Source organism: Molothrus aeneus, chromosome 5 (genome assembly GCF_037042795.1).
Source record: "Molothrus aeneus isolate 106 chromosome 5, BPBGC_Maene_1.0, whole genome shotgun sequence".
NCBI lineage: Eukaryota > Metazoa > Chordata > Aves > Passeriformes > Icteridae > Molothrus > Molothrus aeneus.
The window spans coordinates 57,539,822-57,562,444 of record NC_089650.1 but is presented as its reverse complement, the minus strand read 5'-3'; the positions used below and the strand labels follow the sequence as shown (position 1 = coordinate 57,562,444).

General features: G+C 39.3%; 1 protein-coding gene across 1 annotated transcript in view; it reads right to left on the bottom strand.

Annotated features, from left to right (window-relative positions):
* RELN (reelin) overlaps window positions 1-22,623 on the bottom strand; it is a 285,095-nt gene that overhangs the window by 120,020 nt on the left and 142,452 nt on the right. The window contains exons 9-10 of the mRNA XM_066550860.1: window positions 14,613-14,709; window positions 11,418-11,658 (exon numbers count right to left, since the gene is read on the bottom strand). Coding sequence (XP_066406957.1) covers window positions 11,418-11,658; window positions 14,613-14,709 — 338 coding nt within the window. The remainder of the gene's footprint in view (window positions 1-11,417; window positions 11,659-14,612; window positions 14,710-22,623) is intronic.

Genomic DNA, 22,623 nt, shown 5'->3' with positions numbered 1-22,623 from the left:
AGAAATGAAAACTGCTCAGTACATCTTTGTCTATGGTTTTTTATGAGTAAAGTACAAAATAACACATTTTGTCATATTCTATAACACTTTATCAATAAAGTGGCATAATTGAAATTCTTTTATTGATGATTTTCAAGTATGGTTGTCAATACCTCAGGAATTAATTTATATAAAGGAACATAATTTTTATATTTCTGGAGGTGCCTACACATTGTTAGAAAAGAACTGTGAGTACTTGAAGTCTGATTTTTGTATAGAGAGTTCCTGTTCTGTACTTGAATGACAACAGCTCTATGTTTATTAACACAGAATAAATATCACATAAAAATATAACACATTGTAAAAACTTAAAGACTGTTTCAACTGCTAAAATAAACTAATTGCTGTTAAAGTGTTTTTTTCCCAAAGAAAGGTCAAAGCAATAGAAAGATCCTGAAGTGTTGATAACTTATCACAGAAATTAAATAGATTTTGTCACAAGTCTCCTTTCTCCTTGGTCTGTTAATGCAGCATGCACACAGTACACCATATATGCCACTGAAAAGGCAGAATAATTTACATATCAAATATATTATAGCTAGCAGAAATTAATGAGACAGTTTTATATCTTCTCTTTGAAAAACAGCAGTTATACTATGCAGTTATTTATAATGGACTGAGAAATTGCTTTTGTTTACTGATTTTAACCTTCACACTCATCAGTATTGCTAAACTCAGAATTTTAAGAATAATTTATTTGTTGTGCTTCTTGATTAACAGAATTTTCTTCATTTGCTGAACACAAATGAAGTATCCTTTATCTCTCAATCAATCTGCTACAAAACTCTCATTATCTGCAGGCAGCCAAATAAATACACTAAAAATAAATATTCAGGCTAAAACTTTATTCAAAAATTTATACATAAACCTTCATCTCAGGAAACAAACAGCTAAATAGATCCTACTGAGGTAGATATTAGAATTACATACTAGCATTGGAAAATCCTCTATAAGAGCAACTTACATCTCAGGTGCTAAGTTATATGTAAGTATGCATTTGATAGTGGGTATGTAACCAGTAATCTCTTGTCTGATGAAAACCATCTATTAAAATAAACACAAATCAGATACAACCTCATTATCTTTTAATATTTGTACATCCTTCTGCTGTCTAGCAGAATATTTATTGAATGGAGTTTTCATTTAGGTTGTCAAGATAAATAAATGGGCAGTTTGGCAAGGGGGGTATAAATAATTATTTATACAGTGATGTATGGTGAACACTTTATGAAAGCTCAAAATCATAATTTATTTAATTAGTTCTATACAGCTATATTTCTGCATTTATACACAGCTCCATAGTATCTATGAATATGTATTTTATGCATATTTTCTGTGTTAACGAACCACACAACGTATGGCTCAAATCACAATCTGCTCCTGTCAGCTTTGGCTCCTGTAAAGCAGCTACACAGAAGAGAAGTTCAGTCTGGGGTTTAACTCCCCTGTTATTCTAAATACCTGTGAAACATGTAATAGGAGCTCATGACCTTAAAAAAGAGTGAGAAAGAGAAACGTGCTCTAAACCCAGGTATGGATTTTACAGAAGTTCTGAGGGAGTGCCACCATTTTCTTGTACAGTTTTGCCCCAGTGCCACCATCCAGGACCTGGGACACACCTGCCCATGGGAGAAGCAGATGTGGATGAGCTCCATGAGCTGAGCTGCCAAGCAAGGGCCAGGGCTCCTCCACTCATGATCTTACTCTCTCCCACCTGCCTGTATAACCATCACCCACAGGTTTTTTTTTTTAGCTTTCCAGGCAGTCACTATCTGTCACTGCTTTTACTGCTCTTTTTTTTACCTGATGGGCTGCTGAGGGAAGAAAAATGTCAAAGAGCACTCAGCTAAATTTTCCAGGAGCAAAGGAAGCTCTGCAGGAGATGGTCCTCACCAGTATTGCCCCAGCTACCTTGTCAGTCTTGTTCAGCATCCAGGAGGCTGCTGAATATGTTGGATTATTTTGTGGGTTTGCAGAGGGCTTGAACAGATTAAAGACAGAATTGAAACCATCAGACTCATTTTCTCTTGGGTTCAACCCAAGATTTGAATTCAAGTCTTTAGAAAAAAAAACCCTTAAGTACAATTTACATATTGTGTTATCTCTTTCCCAAATTAAAGACTTTACACTTGTGGAGTAAGTCTGCATGCTTCCAGTATTAAGGACTGAATTTCACAAGTGTTTATTTTGTTATTCCCAAAAGGTAAAAAATGTGGAATTAAAAACATAATGAGTTTTTAAACTATCTGGATTAAGCTCTCCCTAAACTAGAGATCCTCTGGATTACATAATTGCTCTTTTATGAATTCCAGATTAAATTTGTTCTCTGTTTAATTTTAATTTACATATAAATAATCTATAAAATAAGAGGAAATTAACTTGCCATGAAAAATTTGTAACCTAAAGGGCCAAATGAAAGCCACTTGTAGGATATTTGCCCTTGTTACCATGGAAGCATCAGCTGTAGGGCCAGAACTAAAGCACCATTCAATTTTGTTTAAAGGGGATTAAATGCACGTGGAACATTTAGTGTGTCCTTGTGCAAATGACAACACTGAAACGTTCAACTAATTTATAAAGAAAAGTTAATTTAGAGAATAAGTTCTTTGAGAAATCTGATAAACATAATTTAGCAAAGTTTACTCCCAGATCACCTACATAATAGAACATAAGACACAGGCACTTGAATGAAGCCTCTTCACAACAGTTGCTGTTGCCCATTGTTTGCAACTGGAATGGGACTATCAGCCTGACATAAGTAAACTGTTGTATTCCTAAATAAACAAGCCCTGCCTGTTGCCAAATGGAAAGAAGCCAGGTTCTGTTCAGGGACTGTGGTGATCCCAAGAGAACAAAATCCGAAAAACCAACAAATATTTTAATTTACTCTGGCACTACCTTATTCACCAGCTGTAATTGTTAAGCTATTGCTCTGCAAGAATAGGGCAAAATGAAAATTGGCTGGATGTATTCCTGAATCTCAACACTCTTGGATTTACTTGCAATCTAATCTTCACTCTGAATTTGCTGTGTTTCTGAAGTTTTTCTACTGGATAGTTATGGTATCACTGCTTTTTCCCCATTTTCAAGGCCCTGCATGGCTCATCCTCACCTGCCTCCACCATTTCCCACATGCCCCATGTTGTGGGCCACTTTTTCTTGGCTGTCAATGATTGTCACTACATGTGCTAGTGAGACAACCAAACTTGCAGGTCCTTGCCCATCCTCCCCACTGCTCTTGTCAAATGCCCACATGATTTCCCTCAGACACTTGCTTAGTGCTCTCGTCAGCAAACCTTACCAATGATTACACAGAAGAGTGCACAGATGACCAGGATGAGCATTCTCCCCTCCTGCAGTATTCCCTTTTACTCCCACACATTCCCATCCCCAGCTTATTCCCTGTTTTATAAATGGATGGCAATGTTCTGGGACACAGGCTATCTTTTGGGTTTGTGTCTGGAGAGGCAGCAATGGTACATTCCTTGATCAGGACTCTTTGATGCTATATTGGTATCACAACTACAAAAAATACATTTTCACTCTAAAATTGCTGTTGTCTGTGAATATTTCCAGTTTATCAGTACAGTTCTTAGCCAAATTGTCTATAAGACCCAGCAAGTCTTACTAATTCATATGAGATTTCTACAACAAATTATGAAGACATTAGCTAATGGGAGAGAGCCCAATGCATGGTTTTAAAATCAAACTGTGGTCAAGAGCCTGCCAAGCTCTTTATCCTACACTACACCTCTTAGATTTTAGGTACTTTTAGGAAAGCCTCTTGATCATATGAGATGCAGAATTGTTTAAATTATGACTGCTCAAAACCATTGGTCAGCAAAGGCAGGAAAGTCAGATTTGGTGAAGCAGGCCCTTTACAACTGGATCTCTTTAAGGTTTCATAACTAAATAAGGGCCCCAGGTTAGATCTGAAACTCTACATCATGTAGCATGTCTGAACAATCTCCGTATTTCTAAAGACTTGCATGCAACCACCACGTAAGGTGACATCAGCTACCCCCAGTGTGACCTCTTGGCCCAGGAGGATCTGGAGATCTCCAGTCCACCCTGAAATGGGAACCAGCACAAGCCTCAACCAGATCAGCCTCTGCCACAGTCGCAGCCAAGGACACAGCCTGAAGATTTTTAGAAACTCAAAAGACAAATATTAGGAATGTAAACAGAAGCACTGAAGTTCATCATAGCCAGCTTCTGTCCCTGTTGTTCAAGTCAAACTTGTGAATCAATAAACACCTCTTGGCTTTACAGTATGGGATTTCTTTAGTTGGAGAGTGGAGCAGAGGGCAACTAAATGATACAACTGTGCCATTCGGCAAAGCATCAACAGGAAACACTAGTGTGAAATTCCTCGGTGTAACAGATTTTTGGCTGAGGTCTTGCATATCATCTTCCTGAGGTTCATTCCTGCACTCCCATGAAAATGTTGTTCACCTCTATGCCTTTAAAGCATTCACAGTCATCTTTACCATCATTTAATTAGCTTTTTATCAGTGACGAACACCGATGCTCTTCTTCATATTATCTCCCCTGGGCCTAATGGCCCTGATGATTCTTTCAGACAGCTGTAGCCTCACAATTTATTTTTTGGCGACATTTCTTGCATTGGAATGAATGTGTTGGGCATTTGGGCAGTGCCAGCTTGCAAAGGGCTGATGGCAGATGGAAAGAAATCTGCCCAGTATGCCTTCACCTCTACACAAGCAGAGGGCCATCAATTTCCCCCATTAAGGAGTTGTCACGCAGCCCACCCAGCTGGAGGAGCATCTCTGATAGCCAGGCTGGCTGGCTTATGCTGTTCAAATACAAAATGCACTTTAAAAAGAAAGGAAAATATCATTTGTCGGCAAATTGAAAATGCGCGGCTTTGACCGCAGCCAATTTTTTAATGACTGCAATATTTTAAGTGATTATTTTTGCCACTTCAGATTGCTCCTTAGAGAGGAGAGGTTTTTTAATTAAAATCTAGGCAATGCAAACAGATTAGATATGAGAAGCAGAGGAACAAGAAGAAAGATGAAGAAAATTAATTGAAGCAGCATTGTCAATGGAGCTGTAAATTAGATATTGTGTCTTTCTGGAAATGAGTCATACAGGTTTTAGAAATTTTAAAATTTTGATATGATAGCAGGTAGAAGGATAGATTAAGTCCTGATAAAATCATACTTTGTATGCAATGTGTCAGTCAGCAAAGGTATGGTTACAGAATTTAGGGACAACTTCAAATTCTAAATTCTGTGGATTCAGCTGCTAATGCTCCTGGCCTGAAATTCCTTCTTTAACCAAAGTAAAGAACACAATGTGATTAGAATACCTTCCCATGAGAAAAACAGAGCTTTAGTCTTTCCCATGTGCTACATTTTTACATCATTTAATGTAGGCTACGGAACAAAACCTTGGCTGCACAAGCAGGCCAGGAGCACAGAGGGTTATAGTGCACCTTCCCTTTCCAAAACAATGGGATGAAACTTGTCCTCTGATGTAGCAAGAACCATTTTATAAAGTGTGTTTGCACTCATCATTTCCGATTATACACTGTTATTCAAAGGCTAATGCTCCAAACACTTTGCCTGTTTATGAGTGATTCATATGATTTGTGTGGTTTTTAGTTTTCTAGGACATTTCATGATGTTTGTACAACACCAATCGCTCTAGTGATGACTGGTTTCCTTAATGAGTCATTTAACTGGATGATCTGAACTATTTCTCCATGCTCTGAGAACTACTGATGTTTGGAGCACTCTGCCCTGAGCACTATCTGCTCTTCTGAAAGCAATGGTGTGCATTTACACCACTGTAAAATCAGAGTGAGAAAGAATCAAGCAAAGTGGTTTCTACTCTTTGGCATCTAATGGGTCAATTAATGTTATTTTTATTGATGTGCATCACACAGTGACCTGTGAAGATCAAATTCTTTCCTTCTAGGAGGCAGGAAAGACCCCCTGTGCTTGGACACCAGCTCAGAGCTGATGCTGGCTCCCTGCCATCCCTCCCAACACTTCCAAGCCACGGGGAACTGGCATGGAGAAAGGTGTGGGTTCAGCCTTGCTGCCCAACATCAATTCTCAGCTGCCCAAATGATTCACAGCACTACAACCAACCCCCTGTCAGCTCTAATGAACTCCTAGGCATCGTATCTAAGTATTATTATTTTAATTACAGGTCTGCTTATTAGGAAAAAAAAAAAGGCAAGCACAATTCCACCCATGGGCTAGGACACAAATGCCTCCTCATGGGCACAGCTCAGAATGGCCACAATCTAAAGGCAGCTGGTAGACAGGTTTTGTGCACCCTGCACTGCTCTCTTTAAGTCTCCTCCCCTCCCACACTCCTCCTCCCACCCACAGAGAAGCAGGAATGTGTCTCAGATGAGGTGCAGCAGGAAGTTTGCCCATCTCTTCCCAGGAAGATGTGGTGGATAAGGGCTCCTGCGAGGCAAAGCAGCTGGCTAGAAGGCTGGGTTTGGCCCACAGAACAAATACTGCCTTGATATATCTTATTCAAAAAACCAAGGAATCTTGTCAGAAGAATTTATCTCTTTGTAATTTTTACCAATATAAGGTCATAGTAATTTCAGTCTGACATTTTCACACTGGCATATATAGAATATCAGCTCTCCTTCATCAAACAAATGCATTCAAACTGATTCAGAAAATGGATACCTGAACACATTTTAGAGCAAGAATTTAAAAAGCAAAAGGAAAAAAAAATCTTGTTTATTTTAGCACAACCAAACCCTAAAGATATATATATGGATCAGGATGTTTAAGAAGAAGACTATCCAAAGCTATTCCATTAATTAACAGAGTATTTAGACATTTGTAAATCTACTCTGGAATGAGGGAGGATCAAATAGCTAAATCAGCCTTTCTTTTTGCCAAATTCCCAGGGCTTTGTGCATGTCTTCTCTGCTCAGCAGCACACAACAATGCAAGTTCAGGAAGGACATGCAGATCTGGGGTGTGCACAGCCCTGCTCTGCTCAGGGTGTGCTAAAAGGTCACAGTGCTTTACACGTATTTTCAGCATATTTTCTGAGTGTGAGTGACTCTTTTCTTATGCAACTTTCCCTTTTGCTACACTGGCGTGTCTATCTGGGAAATGAAAATGAGCTGAATGGTGATGATCTGTTATTTAAAGGGCTCACTGAATCAGGATACTGGGATTGGAATATTTTCAGGGTTTATTGGTCATGCCCACAATAGTAAATAAAATGGATCAGTTACCATTCCCTAGTCCTAAACCCAACCTGCTCAGTGAGGCTGGCACACGCCTGCCCCCATTGCCCCATCCCAAGCCAGGCTGCACACACAGAGCTCAGCACCAACCATCAGCCTCAGGTGTAATCCCCAATCCCTGCAGGCCAAACAAGCCAAGCTGAATGGAAACCTCCAGCCCCCAAACGAAGAGTGGCTGCAAATACTGAGTCAGCAATTCTGTAACTTGACTCTTCTCAAGGATGATAAGTGTCACTGGGTTAACACACCACAACCAGACACATTGTCCTCTGGTGTCTGTAATGATCCATTCTGCTCTTTCCCAATGTGGAAAAATTACAGAGACAGGTGGTTTGGTCTCAATGTTATTTTTGTGCAATCAAAGCACTGCAGAAATATAAAGTCTAAGGCTACTGAGGTTTGTCTGCCTTCTCAAAATTAATTTTAGAGTTTGAACAACCAATTTTGAACTAGGACAATCAGAGAAAACAAAAGAACTTCCAAATGTTGTACCTCAAAGCTCAGCAATTTCTGGTCAAACATACAATATTTATGAAGTCCTCAATGAAAGCTGAAATTGGTTTTCTGTTCCATGGGAGCATTATTGACAGAAGTACAGCATTCTTCCATGCATTTCAGCAACCTCAACTACCAGAGCATCATCCTGACCATGCTCAGTTGTGAGGCCATGCTCATGCTCAGAGCTGTCACTGGAAATATTGAAGCCCAGTCAGGAATTTATCCTGTTCAACACCCTTCCACACAGCCCGACACAGATAAACACGTTCCAGTGGATCCAATTAATCTCCTAAGGGTTGCTTGGCCTTGCTAACAGCCTCTCTCTTGCCTTTTGCTGTCTTCTTTGGAACCAAGACACACAGGCTCAATGGATTATCTCTCAGCTTGCATCCTGTTGCAGTAGCCAGGTCCAGCTGTGTCTGCAACCAGCCATGTGCTTTCAAAGGAGTAGCAACTGCTCCTGAGGGCAACAGGAAATGCAAGGAAATCCCTGGGCCAAGCTCAGGCAGACTGGGAGAGGAGGAGAAACTGCTTCTCAAGCTGGGCACAGGAAAGTTCCCACAGTGTTTATTGAGAGCACAGCATCCAAACCCACCAAACTGGAGTGAGTGAACACATTGCTGCAAATTTCCCAGTAATACTCTCACTGTCCACTCCAATGGTGTTATCTTCAAGGGATGTACCCTCAAAGATGAGCCAGGGACTCAGCAGGCAGCAAGGATGACGCCACTCCTCTGTGAGGAGAGCATCTGCCTAGGGGGATGCACACTCTGCTGTGCCATTTGCTGTCAAGGACAGAGAGGGTCTAATGGCCTAACCTTACATGTTAGATCCTCAATAAATATTTTTAAGGCTAGTTTTTCTAAAATATTGATTGAGAGAGGATGGAAGGATATTAATTGAAACTTGTATGGCACAAACAGACTTGGGTATCAGAGAAAAGGTCTTGTGAGATTGGAATGAAGTTCAGCATTGTGATAGTGAATATGGGAACTTTAGGCACATAGGTGAGAGTTAGAAAAGGTGGCAGGAGGCAGCAATGAAACTTCATAGAATGCCAGAATATCCTGATTTGTAAGGTGCTCACTGAGATTATCAGAGTCCAACTCTTGGCCTGCCCAGGACATCCCAAGGATTCACCACATACCTGAGAGTATTGTTCAAACACTTGAGCTCTGTCAGGCTGGTGCTGTGACCCCTGCCCTGGGGCGCCTGTTCAGAGCCCAGCCACCCTCTGGGGGAAGAACCTTCTCCTCACAGCCAGCCAACATCTCCCCTGACACAGCTTCATGTCATTCCCTCAGACCTTATCCCTAGGTGCCTGCCCCTCTGCTCCCCTCGTGGGGAAGCTGCAGGCAGCTATGAGACCACACTTTGCTGATCCCTTAGTAAAAATGTATAGAAAAAATTTAAATTGCTGTACAGCCTTTGTGAACAAAGACCAGGACTATTTAGCAAGTTCCTGTTGTTTGGGAAGCAAAAAGACTTGTAGAAAAAAGGGAACTAGAATTATCTGTGATGGAAGCTACCCCTGTAACACTGTTAGGGCTTCTCACTGGCATATTATTCTGTATGCCAGTGACTTTGGCTATGAAAGAGAAATCTCCTATAGCCTTCCTCTATGCCATACTTAATGACATTAGCACAATCTACAAGGATTCTTACCTTTCTAGTTATATAAAATATTATGTTTATGATGAACTGAGATAAGAAGTGTTTTAAAGAAAATAACAAAAGATTTTGTAAAATGTATATAATATTCCAAATATGAAAAGAAAAAAAAAAGTAAAAAAATTTGTTCTTGGTGTTAGAATGCCATGACAGGTTTTATGCTGATCTGATGTAAATCTTGACCCAATTTATAGTCTTACTTTTGACATAACATGAAATTCACATTGAAAAAATCTGTTCAAATTATATTTGGCAAGATTGTTCCTGAAAATCTGAGGAAGGCTGCAGCAAGAGCTAAAAATGAAAAGAGTGAAGTGCTCTGGTGACAATACAGACACACTGCAGGGTCCCATGAAGAATTAAAGGCCTGCCTCACACATAGCCTTAATCCAGTGTGCCTACACACACATAGCCTCAGCCTGGTGTGGCTACACACAGTCAGAGGTCAGCTGGAAACAGGCATTTGCACATTTCATTTGTACCTGAAACAGAAGATGAGCTTGGAGGAATGGCAGGTTGGTGAAACCTCACTCATGTCACATAAAAGCCTTGACCTTGATGGGATTTCTGTCTAGAAACTCTCAGTGATCTCCAGGTTTAGGTCCTTTGTCTTTCGTAAATGCCTAGCTGTGTATTGGCACAAACTAGCTGGGTTTAACTAAACAAACCTCAAAATAACCTCCACAACCAACCAACCAACCAACCAACCCAGAAAAAAAATCATGAACAGCAACAACAAAAAAAGATAGTTATTTGTTAAAATTTAGATGTTGTTCATACATGTTTCAGAAAGAGCAAGCAGTGTTTAGGCTTGGACAACAGAAAAAAGTAACAGTGCCTGTGGTACATTAACCCTTGCTTTTCTTTCACACCTTCACGTATGTGGGCTGGATTTCAAAATCCAGAGATAAGACTGACAAAACAACAAGTGTTAACCAATCACATAATATTCATTAAATATGCAGGACATTATTTGATTCTAAAATCTCGTGTAAAAACTTTGCCAATGTAGTTTAAATGACTCTGCTGAAGTAAAAAAAAATAGTTAATAAGATGGCACTATGATTAGTAGATTAGAGGGAATATTTATGTCTTAAACGGTAAATTTGAAGCCATTTGTATCAGGTTCTGTGGGAAAAGGATGAGGCCAAAACCAAACTCTTACTGCCCTCAGTATTCAACATCTGTTTCCTGTGCAATTGCCAAAACCATTAACAGCATCATAAATGAACCCTGACATCAAAACTGCTTTTGTGAATGAAAATAGGATGAAACCAGAAAGTCATCAGCTGTTGAACTTCTGGCTGCTTTGAAACATAGACAGCAAGAATCCAACTGTTTTCCAAATATTGAACAAATCTGCATGTGAAGGTACTCTGTGCACAGGAATCTTGTTGGCTCCTTAGAGTTTTTCTTGAGGTAGAACAGATCTTGTTCTTGCTGTATCTCCCAGAGCAAAACAGGATCATACTGAAAAAGAGAATCTTAAGGAGCAGCCATTACCCAAATGTGTGCTGCAATGAAGATGGGATATTCACAGACAGAAAAAGTGGGAAACCTTACTTTTTTGGGATGATTTGTGAAGTGAGTAGTTGTAGCTGAACAAGACCAAGTTAAAAAGCAGGTATTTAAAATACCCAACAGAAAGACTTGAATTTGTTTCAAAAACACTGCACTGTTTTGCTAAAAGGAAGCTGTTTTCCCTTTTCTGTTTCATGATCTTTGACATGACAGTATAAATGTCATTTGGTTTTGGTCATGGCAGAAAAGTTGCATTGTTTTAGAGAGCCCGAATGGGATAGAGAAAGGGTAAAAACAAAGCTAAAAAGAGCCCAATGCTAGAAGCAGATGGAGTTGCCTGAACACCCTTGTGATCACAGTTTGGTTAGGTGTTACTGTCTTCTACTTACAAGAGTAATAATAACGTTAAGCCATGGAAAATCAGACTAACCTTAACTGTGGCCCCAGGAAAGAAAAGCCAGTTGCCAGTATCCACAGGATCCAGATTATCTTCTAACACAACTTTTCTGTGAGCAGCATTGATGATCAGAACGTTGTCCAATGCCCAACAGGCTTCATACACATCACCATCAAGAACATAATCCTGTTTCCACTGAAAATGGACGTTCTCCCCTTTAGCATCTTCAGGAAGGTACAGGATGTGGATGATTGTGCTGATATTGGAAGGGGCACTGAAAAACAAGGATAGAGAATTAGACCAATTTTAAGCCATAGTCAGGAAGACTTTTCCCTCAATTAACATGTTTTCTCGGTGTGACACAGTTGTGCTAACATCCCTGGTATGCTGATAAAGCTTCTAAGGAGATCAGAAAATACCTGCCCTGAGGCAGAGTCCCATTGTGCCAGGCAGGGCACATCCAGCCCAAACAGGCAGCCTGGCTTCAGAGAGAGTGCAAGCTAAGGCAATAAACCACAGATCAGTGCAGGTGTCTGGAGAGCAGGACCATGTCCACGCTCAGTGCTGGTCACAGAATGGTGACTGGGGATTGTCAGCTATTTTGCAGGTATGGCCAAAAAAATGTTAAGGAAGCTCATTAGAAAAACTGGTCTCACAAAATTTGGTTTTTTGCTTCATCAAAAGAATCTGCTGACTTCTGATGTCTCAGTCTCTTAAGATTTGGATGGAGCAGAATGGTTGGAGAGAAAAGCTAGGAATTTTCTCTGACAAACATGTCCTTCCAATCCCACACCCCTGCTATCAGGATAATCCTGTGCATTGGGAGGGCCAGGTTGTCCTTCTTTCCTTGTTCTTCTTCAAGAACAATACAGAGGAAACAATCAATTTGTTCTCTCTCATGTTGCTGAAAATACAGAATGAGGGGTGGAGAGTCAGACCTGGAGCATTACTATTAGGCAATGATTAGGGCCTTGAGCTCCTCTGAGAGCTGTGAAAGGATTGAGGTTCACCCAGAAGAAGTTGGGGATGCATGGGAGGCTGGGAGGAGGCAACCTCAACTCACCAAAGGGAAATTTCAGACCATGTGACACCCAGCTCAGTATATAAAGTGGGGGAGGAATGAGGAAGGGGGAATTTTTGGAGTGATGCTGTTTGTCCCCCTGCTCACCATCACATGTGATGGGGCCCTGCTCTCTCCTGGAGTTGGCTGAACTCCTGCCTGCCCATGGGAAGCAGTGAACTGATTCCTTGCTTGTCTGCATAACTTTTGCTTTCCCTATTAAAGTGTCTCTATCTCAACCCATGAATTCTCTATTTTTTGCCACTCCAGTTCTTTTTCCAGTCCTGCTGGTGGGGGAGTGAGAGAGAGTCTGAGTGGGGCTTGGCTGCTGGGTGGGGCTAAACCTCAACAACCCCAGCATGTGAACCAGCTGTATCCAAACCTCAGGCTGCAAGGAGTTACAAAAATGAAGTTTGCAAGATGTCAAACGTTCTATTTGCCTTGGTAGTGATGCTTGTCAGAGACAATCCAGAGCCTTTAGGGAAAAAGGGCACCAATATCTTTCTTTTATAGCAGAAAATAGAGGAACGTCTCTTTTGAAAGCAAAGCAAAATGCTGAAATGCAACTGCATTTGTTCCATATTCACACCCAGACCATGCCCCACAGATCTCCCTGCCCTCGCTGAACATTGTGTCTGTCACCCTGCAGTGCAGTGCTGCTCTGGGGCGCTGTCCTTGCTCCCAGAGCCCACACACAGCACTGACTTCCCCAGAGATCTCTGCCCTCCCTCCCAGGAGCCCAGAGCTGACATCCCACCCACAAAATACAACACCTCCCCTTCACAGGTGCCCTCCTGTCCCATATGCTCCCAGTTCTCCCACTGTTCCCTGGAGCTGCATGTGAAATCTGCTGAGGAACTTTCAAATAACACTGCAATTCATAGGGAGCACAGGAGTAACGAGCATCCTTCCATAATTCATCCTCTCCCCTTCGCACGACATTGCTCTATTGACCTATTTTCTACTGCTGGCTCTGGCATCAAACTTGAGGAAAGAGAGGTCAAACTGCATGCACATTAACTTCAAAAAAAAAATTTGGTCTCAAGGGCTTGTGTTTGCATCCTCACATCTCTCACGTTTGCTGGCTTGCAGAGCTATGAGAGCAACTGAGCTGATGTTATGGACTAGGTGTGTAATTTTGCATCAATGTGAGAAAAATGGAATGCATTCTGTGGTTACTCTGAGGCAATTTCAGTGCCTGCAATGAATTACTCTCGCTTTATATTTCTCTGAGTAAGAGTTAGCACCAATTGTTTTGCTAAAATTTATGTGTTTTTCAATGAAATTGTAGTTCCACTCACACAAGGAGTTGGAAGATGAGATACTGAATACACAACCTTCCAGTTAGAGTTGTCCTTCTTCATCAGAAATTAAGGACCCTTTTGCTCTGCAATTTGCCTCAATGGACTGAAAATAGGCTCAAGCAAGTCACTTGTACAGCACTGACACTGAGGTGATGCAGGAAGGCACACTGAGATGCTATGAGTACATTACATAGAAATAAAAGCTTTTTCTTCCCCTGTTGCATAATTATGTTTTTTATGCTGTTGCACAAAATGCCTTTCCTACTATTACTTAATAAATTATGCTCTCTTAGAAAAATCCATCTTTGACACTGGCTCTCTTTAAAGGTGTGGATATTGTGATGAAAAGATTTAAATTTTACATTCATAATCCTTTGCATTTTCATGTATGCCAGTTGGTTTAAAAGCAAGGCACTATTTGTCATATTCTTGATATCACAAGAGTGTTAAAAGCCAAGTATTCATATCAAACTATAAAATGTTTTTATTGAACACTTTAATCTACCAACATAGAAACTTGAAATATTACAAAATATCGACCTTGCTGACATTAGAAATGGTGCTGAAATGCAAAAAGTCATCAAAATTTTGTTTTTTCAGTCACTTGATCCTGCAGGTTACTGGAGTTGCATTTTAAGTGTGAAGTGATTCTCTTCCTCACTTCCCACATACTCAATGGATGAATTTGTGATTTACCAAACCTGGTGGCAGTTCTGCAATTAGCCAGGAATTTCACCCCTCATCTTTTGTATGAACAAGGAAGAACTGAAAAGTTAACAAATAAAACAAGTTTTGAAAGAGCCAGGTTTAAACACCACCCGCTCAGCTGGAAAACATGAAAATTATTAAAAAGCTGTAACAAACCTAATTTTCTCCAGCTGAGTCCAATCTGCAGAACTGTTCTTGCTGTAGGACACCATGATGCTGGGATCTGAGTAACTGAAGCGACACGAGCCCGATCCTGGGGAAGCAATAAAGTGAGAAGTGTTACCACACAATGGAGCAGAAATGATTCTCCAATAACCACAGTTGCTGACTGTGCCTTTGTCACCTTATCACTTTTCCCCATTTTAAAGTGCTTTGATTGATGATGAAATTTCCTGTGATCTGTTGCTGAAAGTAAACACAAAATAATGCATGCTTTATGAGTCAGAAATAAAGTAGAAATGATAAATCACAGCAGTGCCATGTAATCTCTGCAAATTTCCCAGGGGAAGCCAAGTAAATTACTTAACACCCCCAACTGCAGGAAAAAACCCACTAGCTAATGTTTAAACAAAACCTTCTTAATAGAGAATACTCCACATAGCAGAATTCACAGGGAAAATGGTAAAAGACTCTCTTTCATATTACTGTATAAATAAAGTCTAGAAATAAAAATACAGTGAGAGGAAAATATATACAGAATTACTTGAGCCCAGAGCAAATGTGATTTAGGAATTTAAACGAACAAAGATATTACAAAATTAGTTACTTTAAGGTTGCCTGAAGGAAATTAAATTAAGAAATCATCCAATATACTCCCTAGATCCTATAATTAATAACAAACACTTGATGCTGATTCTGGGAATCTCAGAACACTTTACAAAAATGAACTAATTAAGCCTTATGGCACCCCTGCAAGGTAGGGTAATATATTTACTTTTGATTTATATAAGGGTGCCTTCTGGGTGTTGTCACAAAAGATGAGCTTAACAATTAATACATGGGGCAGCCAAAATAAGAGGAGAACAAGATTGAGAAATTTGTCCCAGAAAACATGATAAACAACCTGAGCTGTAATTAAACACACTAAAAATGCTATTTTCCTCAGACAGCAGATAATTCATCCATGTCAGAAAATGTGATGCTCAGTGAAACAGACACATCCTAGCCTTTGCTCCAAAGATACTATGTCATAAGCATGTGAGATTGAAAGCAGCAGACATCATGCACTTGCCATGTTTAAGAGAAGCAGCTCTCAATTAAACAACATCTCTGATGGCATCAGGATACTACTGAGTGAGTACCACAGCTTTGCTCACACTGCAAATACATATTATATGTGCCACAAGTAGTATGTTATGTTAATGTGTGTCTCAGATTCATTCAATCATACTGAAAGTTGCGTAAATACATATTTTAATATATGTATAAATGTATATACACACTGCTGACAATAAAAGAGTATCATTTTCCAACCCGGGGTGCTTATTTTTGTAAAAGAAATAAATGGCCTGATTAAAAAGGTGTTAACCACTTGTACAAGAGAACAACTTACACATTCTAATGGGAACATATGTCATTAAGCACAAAGCTTGCAGCCCCAACTCCCCTGAGGCAGTTCACATTCACAGCTCTCAGCCCTACAGAACTGCTTTTCTACTCTGAGACACACACCACAAACCTCTACAGGGGTATGGAAACCACTCCAAAACAGGGGATGAAGTCCTGTGTCTGAAATTTTCTCTGATACATCAACTAGATTCCTGGAAATTATCCACCAAGTTGTTTTCCTGTATCTTTCACTAATGTTAAATAGAGTAACAGATACTTCCGAGCCACTACAGCTGCATGTGGCATGTTCAGCTGGTCTGACACGTATTCTTGCTGTAAAGAGGCACAGAATAATTAATATTGCAAAGGCAGCAGGACTTTGAATTACCAGCCATGTATCCAAAATGACTACAAAGCAACTGTCTGGTTATATTTTACTGACAAGGCATTTTATTTCTATCATATTAAAACCAAATGATGTCAGGAAAAGCCTTTGCGTTTCATATTTGCCCATCTGCTGGGATGGTCTACTTTACTGAGCAACATCTGCTGCCACTTCCTACTTCTGTGGAATTTAGGAGTTCCAACCCTTAATCGCATTTTTTCATTTTATTTTAGAGGAATCCAGTTCAGAAATCAGGGAACTACAGCCAGTTTGATGTCTTTGGCCAGTCAGAGGCTGTGAGGTAAAATGCAACATGAGCAACATACTGAGTTTTATGTCAGCAGAAATTAAAATAACATAAACAGTAAAAATAACCAGCAATATAGACTTTATAACACGTGCCATTCCAGTTAGTGTTACAATCAACTTTTGGTACAGTGCTCTTAACAAAGTGAAGTTGAAATGTGCTGCTTAAAAGGGAAAAAGGCCAGACTTGCTGCACAATCAACATGAAAAATGTTGTCTGCTAGATCTGAACACCCTCAGCTATGCAATGAGGACCAAAGCTATTGCTTAAAAGAAATGGGGCCACTCAGAGATGGCTTTGCAAGGTAGGTGTGGTATTTCACTTTTGATACTGGAAAAAGAGCAGTGGAGACAATAAGAAAAGGAGAGACAAATGCTGGGTTTTATTATTATTTTAACCATCAGGGTGGATTGTATGAAGATTAAAGATGGTTTGGGAAAGTCCTCAAGCAGCAATTACTGGCTGTGATGACAAATGTGTTTTTATCAGTGTTTAAACCCTCTTTTTGTATGTTCTTGACTCAAAATAATAAGACATTGAGATTATTTTTCATGCACCTATCTAATTATGCAAAACTCAAACTGACAAAAAAATTAAAAAGTATGGATCTGGTACTTGAATCTTTTACAAAACTAATACATATATAGTTGATATATGTTTGTATTAGTTTTTAATACATACATAGCTTACATTTGGAATTTCTCCCCGAGAAAAGGGAGGAGGGTGAAAATGCAATTGCACTACAGGACAGGGTTTACTGAGATGGTCTTGCAAGTCACTGCCTTTCAATATAATTTTCAATATAATTTTCAATATTATTTTCAATATTACTATTACTTAGTACTATAGCTGTTAGTCCATATCACTGTTGTTTCAGTAATCCTAAATGAGGATTATTAATTAAATAATTATTATTATTTAAAATAGAAATCTGCTTTTTGGATGCTTGCCTCTACCTCGACCAGCAAAGCTGTATTCTGACTTTCTGAACAAAAAACATGATCACAGCTCAAGTAATAACATCACAGGAATTGGGGCCAATTCAGCTCAGGAGGGAGGTGTCCTTCCCACAGCTCCCAGAGATGGTAATAAACAGTTTGTCAGCTCTGAGCACAGAAGCAGGAGCAGGATATCATGCCATAAATATTCACACCTTCCTGTCCTCTGAAGGAAAAGTTGTACATAAAACCTTTTGAATGAGATTAAATTTGGTTTACTTTCAATCAGGAAAGCCCAGGATTTGAATTAGCCCTGAAAATGAGTAACAAAACCTGCACGATGATTACAGTAAACAAGTCTGTGTTAGTAAGCTACTGCATTAGAGAAAAAATGCTGTTTATTCCTTAAGATGAGTATGTCACAGCAAGATTGATGCCTTGGTGAGGTTATTGCTAGATAAATCTGGCTAAGAGTTAAGATTATACTTTCAATATTAAGGGCTTGCATGTGTAATTACCTATTGGGAACAGGGGGCACCCCGAACCATCCTCCAATAAATAGTCAAATTTTTTCTTTACATATATACAAGGCAAGATTGTCCATGTGTTTCAGGAACAAAGTATTTTCTTCCTTTGGAGTTATTTTACTCCTTTTGATAGACTTTAATCTGATGTTCACAGACTTCCAAAACTTTCAGAGAAAAGCTAGAGTAGAGAAAACCTTTATGGATTTAATTTTAAATGATACATTTGAAGCTCAAGCAGCAATTTTGTCTGTTACCAAAAATTATGAGCAGCTTCTGTTATAAAACCCAGCCATTTCCATACACAGAAATATTTTGAACTAATTTACTTGGCTGGTGCTTTACATGTTTGGATTTTTTCCCAAGCCAAATTTCAATAAAACAAAATTTTCTTAAAGTTGAGTCCAGGCACGGATGCTAATAGGAGAGGGTTTTGACTGGCAGAGTATGGGATTGCTAAACTTGTCCTGATAACTGCTTTGTTAATTCTGCTTAGCTAAATAGGAAAGAATAGAACAGTGAAACAAAAGTATGTTTCTCAATTGTTTTGCTGCTTGTTTCACAGGACAAGGTAACCCATAGCCAGGACCTGACAAGCACTGACCACTCTCAGCATATCCAACTGAAACAGTCATGGGGTTTTTGTATTTTTTAATTATAGGTCTTCTTAAGGTAATTTTTGCCATCTAAAGTGCTGGTGAATGTTTTAGCTATCTTATTTTTTAAATGCCATGTAGGTAGCAGTACTGAGAGCATAGTGTTTCAGGAGAGATGTTATGAAGGCACCACATATCAGCTGTTTGTATCCAGATATTCAGTTATTTGTATCCAGGCTGACAATGGCAGGCAAAATTAATTCTCACTACAGCTTTGCCTCCAACTGTGTCAGATTTACAGAAACCCAAGTCATACAGCTGCTGGTCTCTAAGATTTCTTAACAACATTGATTAGAGCTGGTGTTTTGCTGAGATAAAACTGGGTGCCATCTGCAAGGGAAGAAATATTTTGCTCCTTATAGAGTGTGATGTCCTCTGCCTCTTGGCAACTCCTTGATAGCTCCTGTGAGTGCTTCCATGGATAAGCAGATGAGATTTCTAATGCTGGCTTTAAGGAGAATCAGTCTAATGGGGACTGCACAAGAAGGAGTCATAAAAATATTGTGCAGAAGGGTTCAAATTCAGAAGGGTTCAACTGCATTCAGACTCCTGAATGCAGTCTGAAAAACAAAAGGGCACTGGGAAGAATCCTTATATCTAAAGCTACAAGATTATATTTATTAATTTTGTTAATGGGATGGATAATGATTAGTGTTTGCCAAGGATTATAATTTTGTGATATCACTTGAATTAAACCAGACTAGATAGTATAAATCACTAGTAGTCAAATCTGGCTGGCTTGCCAGTTTTTTCCCAAAGTAACGAACCATACAGTTTGGTATAATGAATGGTCCATGGGTTCTGATAATTTTTAGGTGTATGTTTATATTGGCTTTTGATCAAGAAGAAGATGGTTTTAACCATTTTAAAATATAGAATATTTAGTGCTGGATATACAAGATGCACTGGTACAAAAATAAGCAATGCACTGTTCATTCCATTCTGTTTCTGAAAATTTTCTTAAGAGAAGGTCACAAGAGCATTTTTAATTTTCTTTGAAGTCACAACTTTGAATTTAGTTACAAATGTGATTTTTAACTATGACATTTTTGGTCTTTAGACTTTTTAAACAGCTTTTCCTTATTTGTAGAGTGAATTCAGAGTACAAAGAGACATTTTCAATGTAAAAATATTCAAATTAAAAACTGTAAGAACTGCATTGCATTTTGTAATCTTTGCCTATCTGTTCATGGAAACAAATATTTTTATTGCTGGCTGCTTTTCTTTCCCTCGTGGGAAAAGGATTTTGACTGTCTGTACTCTTGTATGTGTTCTGATAAACAATCTGAAACAAATATCTGGCACTAGGAAGACAACTGTTTGCCTTTCATAAAAATCAGATCTACTTTAGCATTAGTGAGAATGATGAATTTTTTAATATAAAGTCTCAGCTATTTATTTTCTGCAGGTTTCTGAGAGCAGCTAATTTTTGTTCCACTAGCAGGTTTAGGCTGTTGTTCAATTTCAGAAATGTTGGGTAGTTATTTACATCTAAATAAAACTAAAGGGTTGATGAGCAGGCTAAAAGCCACCACTGTAAAATTGTAAAAGATGAGGAGAAGAATAATTAGTAAATACACTTGATAAAATCAATCAGAATAACTTCCTAAATGAAGTCCTAAAAGGTAATCTGAGGCTAAACCCGAGGAGGATGGGGCTCTGAGCAGGCTGTACTTGCCCCAGGTAATCCTGGTTGGAGCATGGAGCAGGTGATCACCCACGGGTCCTTCCCATCCACCTCCTGCCAGGATTCCCAATAACAGCAAATGTACTTTTCATGAATTAATGCAGCTAATTTCCTGTAGATGAGAAGTCTGAGGAAATACTTATCTGGTTCAACTTCCTCTTAGTCTATTTATATTCAGAGATCTGATGTGCTTCCTGCGCTCACACAAATTTGTTCTCTTTTAATGAACAAGCTCAGATCACAATTCACATTGCTTTTTGTGCTGAGAACATTAAGGAGAGAAAAATAAGCCAAACAGAAAGCTGTATTTCCCTCATGCCAGTGTCCAATTTATTCTGATGTAAAGCTATTTATAGTGTCTCTTTCAGAGATACAGCCAGCAGGTATGTGCTTGGGTAATAAGCCTGTTGCCAAAGAAATAATTACATGATGCTAAATTTAACCATGCTTTTAAGTGCACCAACATCACATAACAAAACACCTTGCTGAAGGCAAAGTGAGCAAACTTGCTCAAACCTGGCTGAAATGGACACCCAGGAACTGTAGCTACTGAAACAACAGCATCAGTAATGCTCCCAAAATACTTGCAGATGCTCTCGGATCTCTGAAAAAATAGTAACCCCTGTGTTAGGGAAGCATTTTCTACTGGGGTACCCACATTCTGACCTTCAACATTATTGCCATTAAACAGTTAATATCACTTTATGTGGAGGCCCCCTAAGTGAGAGGTTGACCTCTCAATGAAGCTGGGCAAAATGTAAATGATACCATGTGAAAGTAGCTCAGTAGTACACTAACACATACCAGTAAATAGATTCTTTGTGTAACTGTGTTTAGCAGGCAGCTGTGAAAGTCTATAATCAAGAAAATGAGCACCATAAGGTGCTGGTAAAGGTATTAAAATACTGCAGGAAAATACATGAAGTTTTATTTAGATTCCTACAGCCAGTCCAGTCTAGAGGCAATAGAAAACACACTTCGGTCCTTTCACACAGCAGTCTCAAGAACTGCTGTGTAAAAGGAGCTGCCTTGAATATACAGATATGAAAGTCCTTTCCTTGATTGCTTTAGTGAAATTCTCTGGCACCAAGAAAACCTGGGGAATAATTTTTCTCAAGCCAATTCTGCACTGAGGTGTCTCTCTTTTCTGAAACCCCATAAAACTGATTACCTGCCTTTAAATGCCTGCCTTTACCTATGCAGGTAGATAATAATTAGCTTGGTAAACATTGGTTTTTGCAATTCCTGATGGGTCTTTCTATTTTTATCTGCTTTTCCTTTTCAGTCCCTCACCCACTGGAGGAACAGCCAGGACTGTTTTGCTGAGCTGGGGGCTTCTCAGTCCCCCCCACCCCAGGAACTACAGATGCTTTGTTATTTAATTCAAAAATGGACCTTTTTAATCATACAAAAGTGTTATCCATGTACAATGATATGAGCAGGATTAAGATGAGTCAGTCTGTAATCCAGCATTTATTATTTGCAGTGACCAATTCCATAATGGCCACGTTTGGCTGCAAGGTGGTGGCACAGCCACCTGCCCTGGATCTGAATCCTGAGGCTCTTCATCTTTTCTGCTTTTCTCCATGCAGTAAATCTTTAACGTTCACATTTTAATTCCCAACAGTGACTGAGAAACCCTGGTACAGAAGTAATAAAGACAATATTTCATTGTAACCTTGGGCTAGCCAAAACAACACAAATCATTTTGCCCCAAGGCCATTAAAATGTCTTTCAAATACAGCATCAACTTTAAACCCTGGTTTCAATCTAGATATTACCTAGGCAGCCCCTCTTGTAAAACGCAGTGAAATAAATAAACACCACCTAGCATTTCCACATGCTATGTGAAGAGTACTTGATGATATTACTTACCTGTCTTATTCTTTCACATCAGATGTAATGCATAACCTATGCATCAACACAAACAGCTTTTCCACCAGAAAAGGGAAATCAGTAGGTTTCATGTCAAACATTAGCAAATGGCAATTTGGGTAGCCAAACAAACAAACAAACAAACAAAACCTAAAAACCCCCCCACATTGTTTTATTGGGAGGGAATGGGAAATGAAGCAAGCAGAAGAAATGCAGAATGGTCAATGACACAAATTTCGGTATTGAG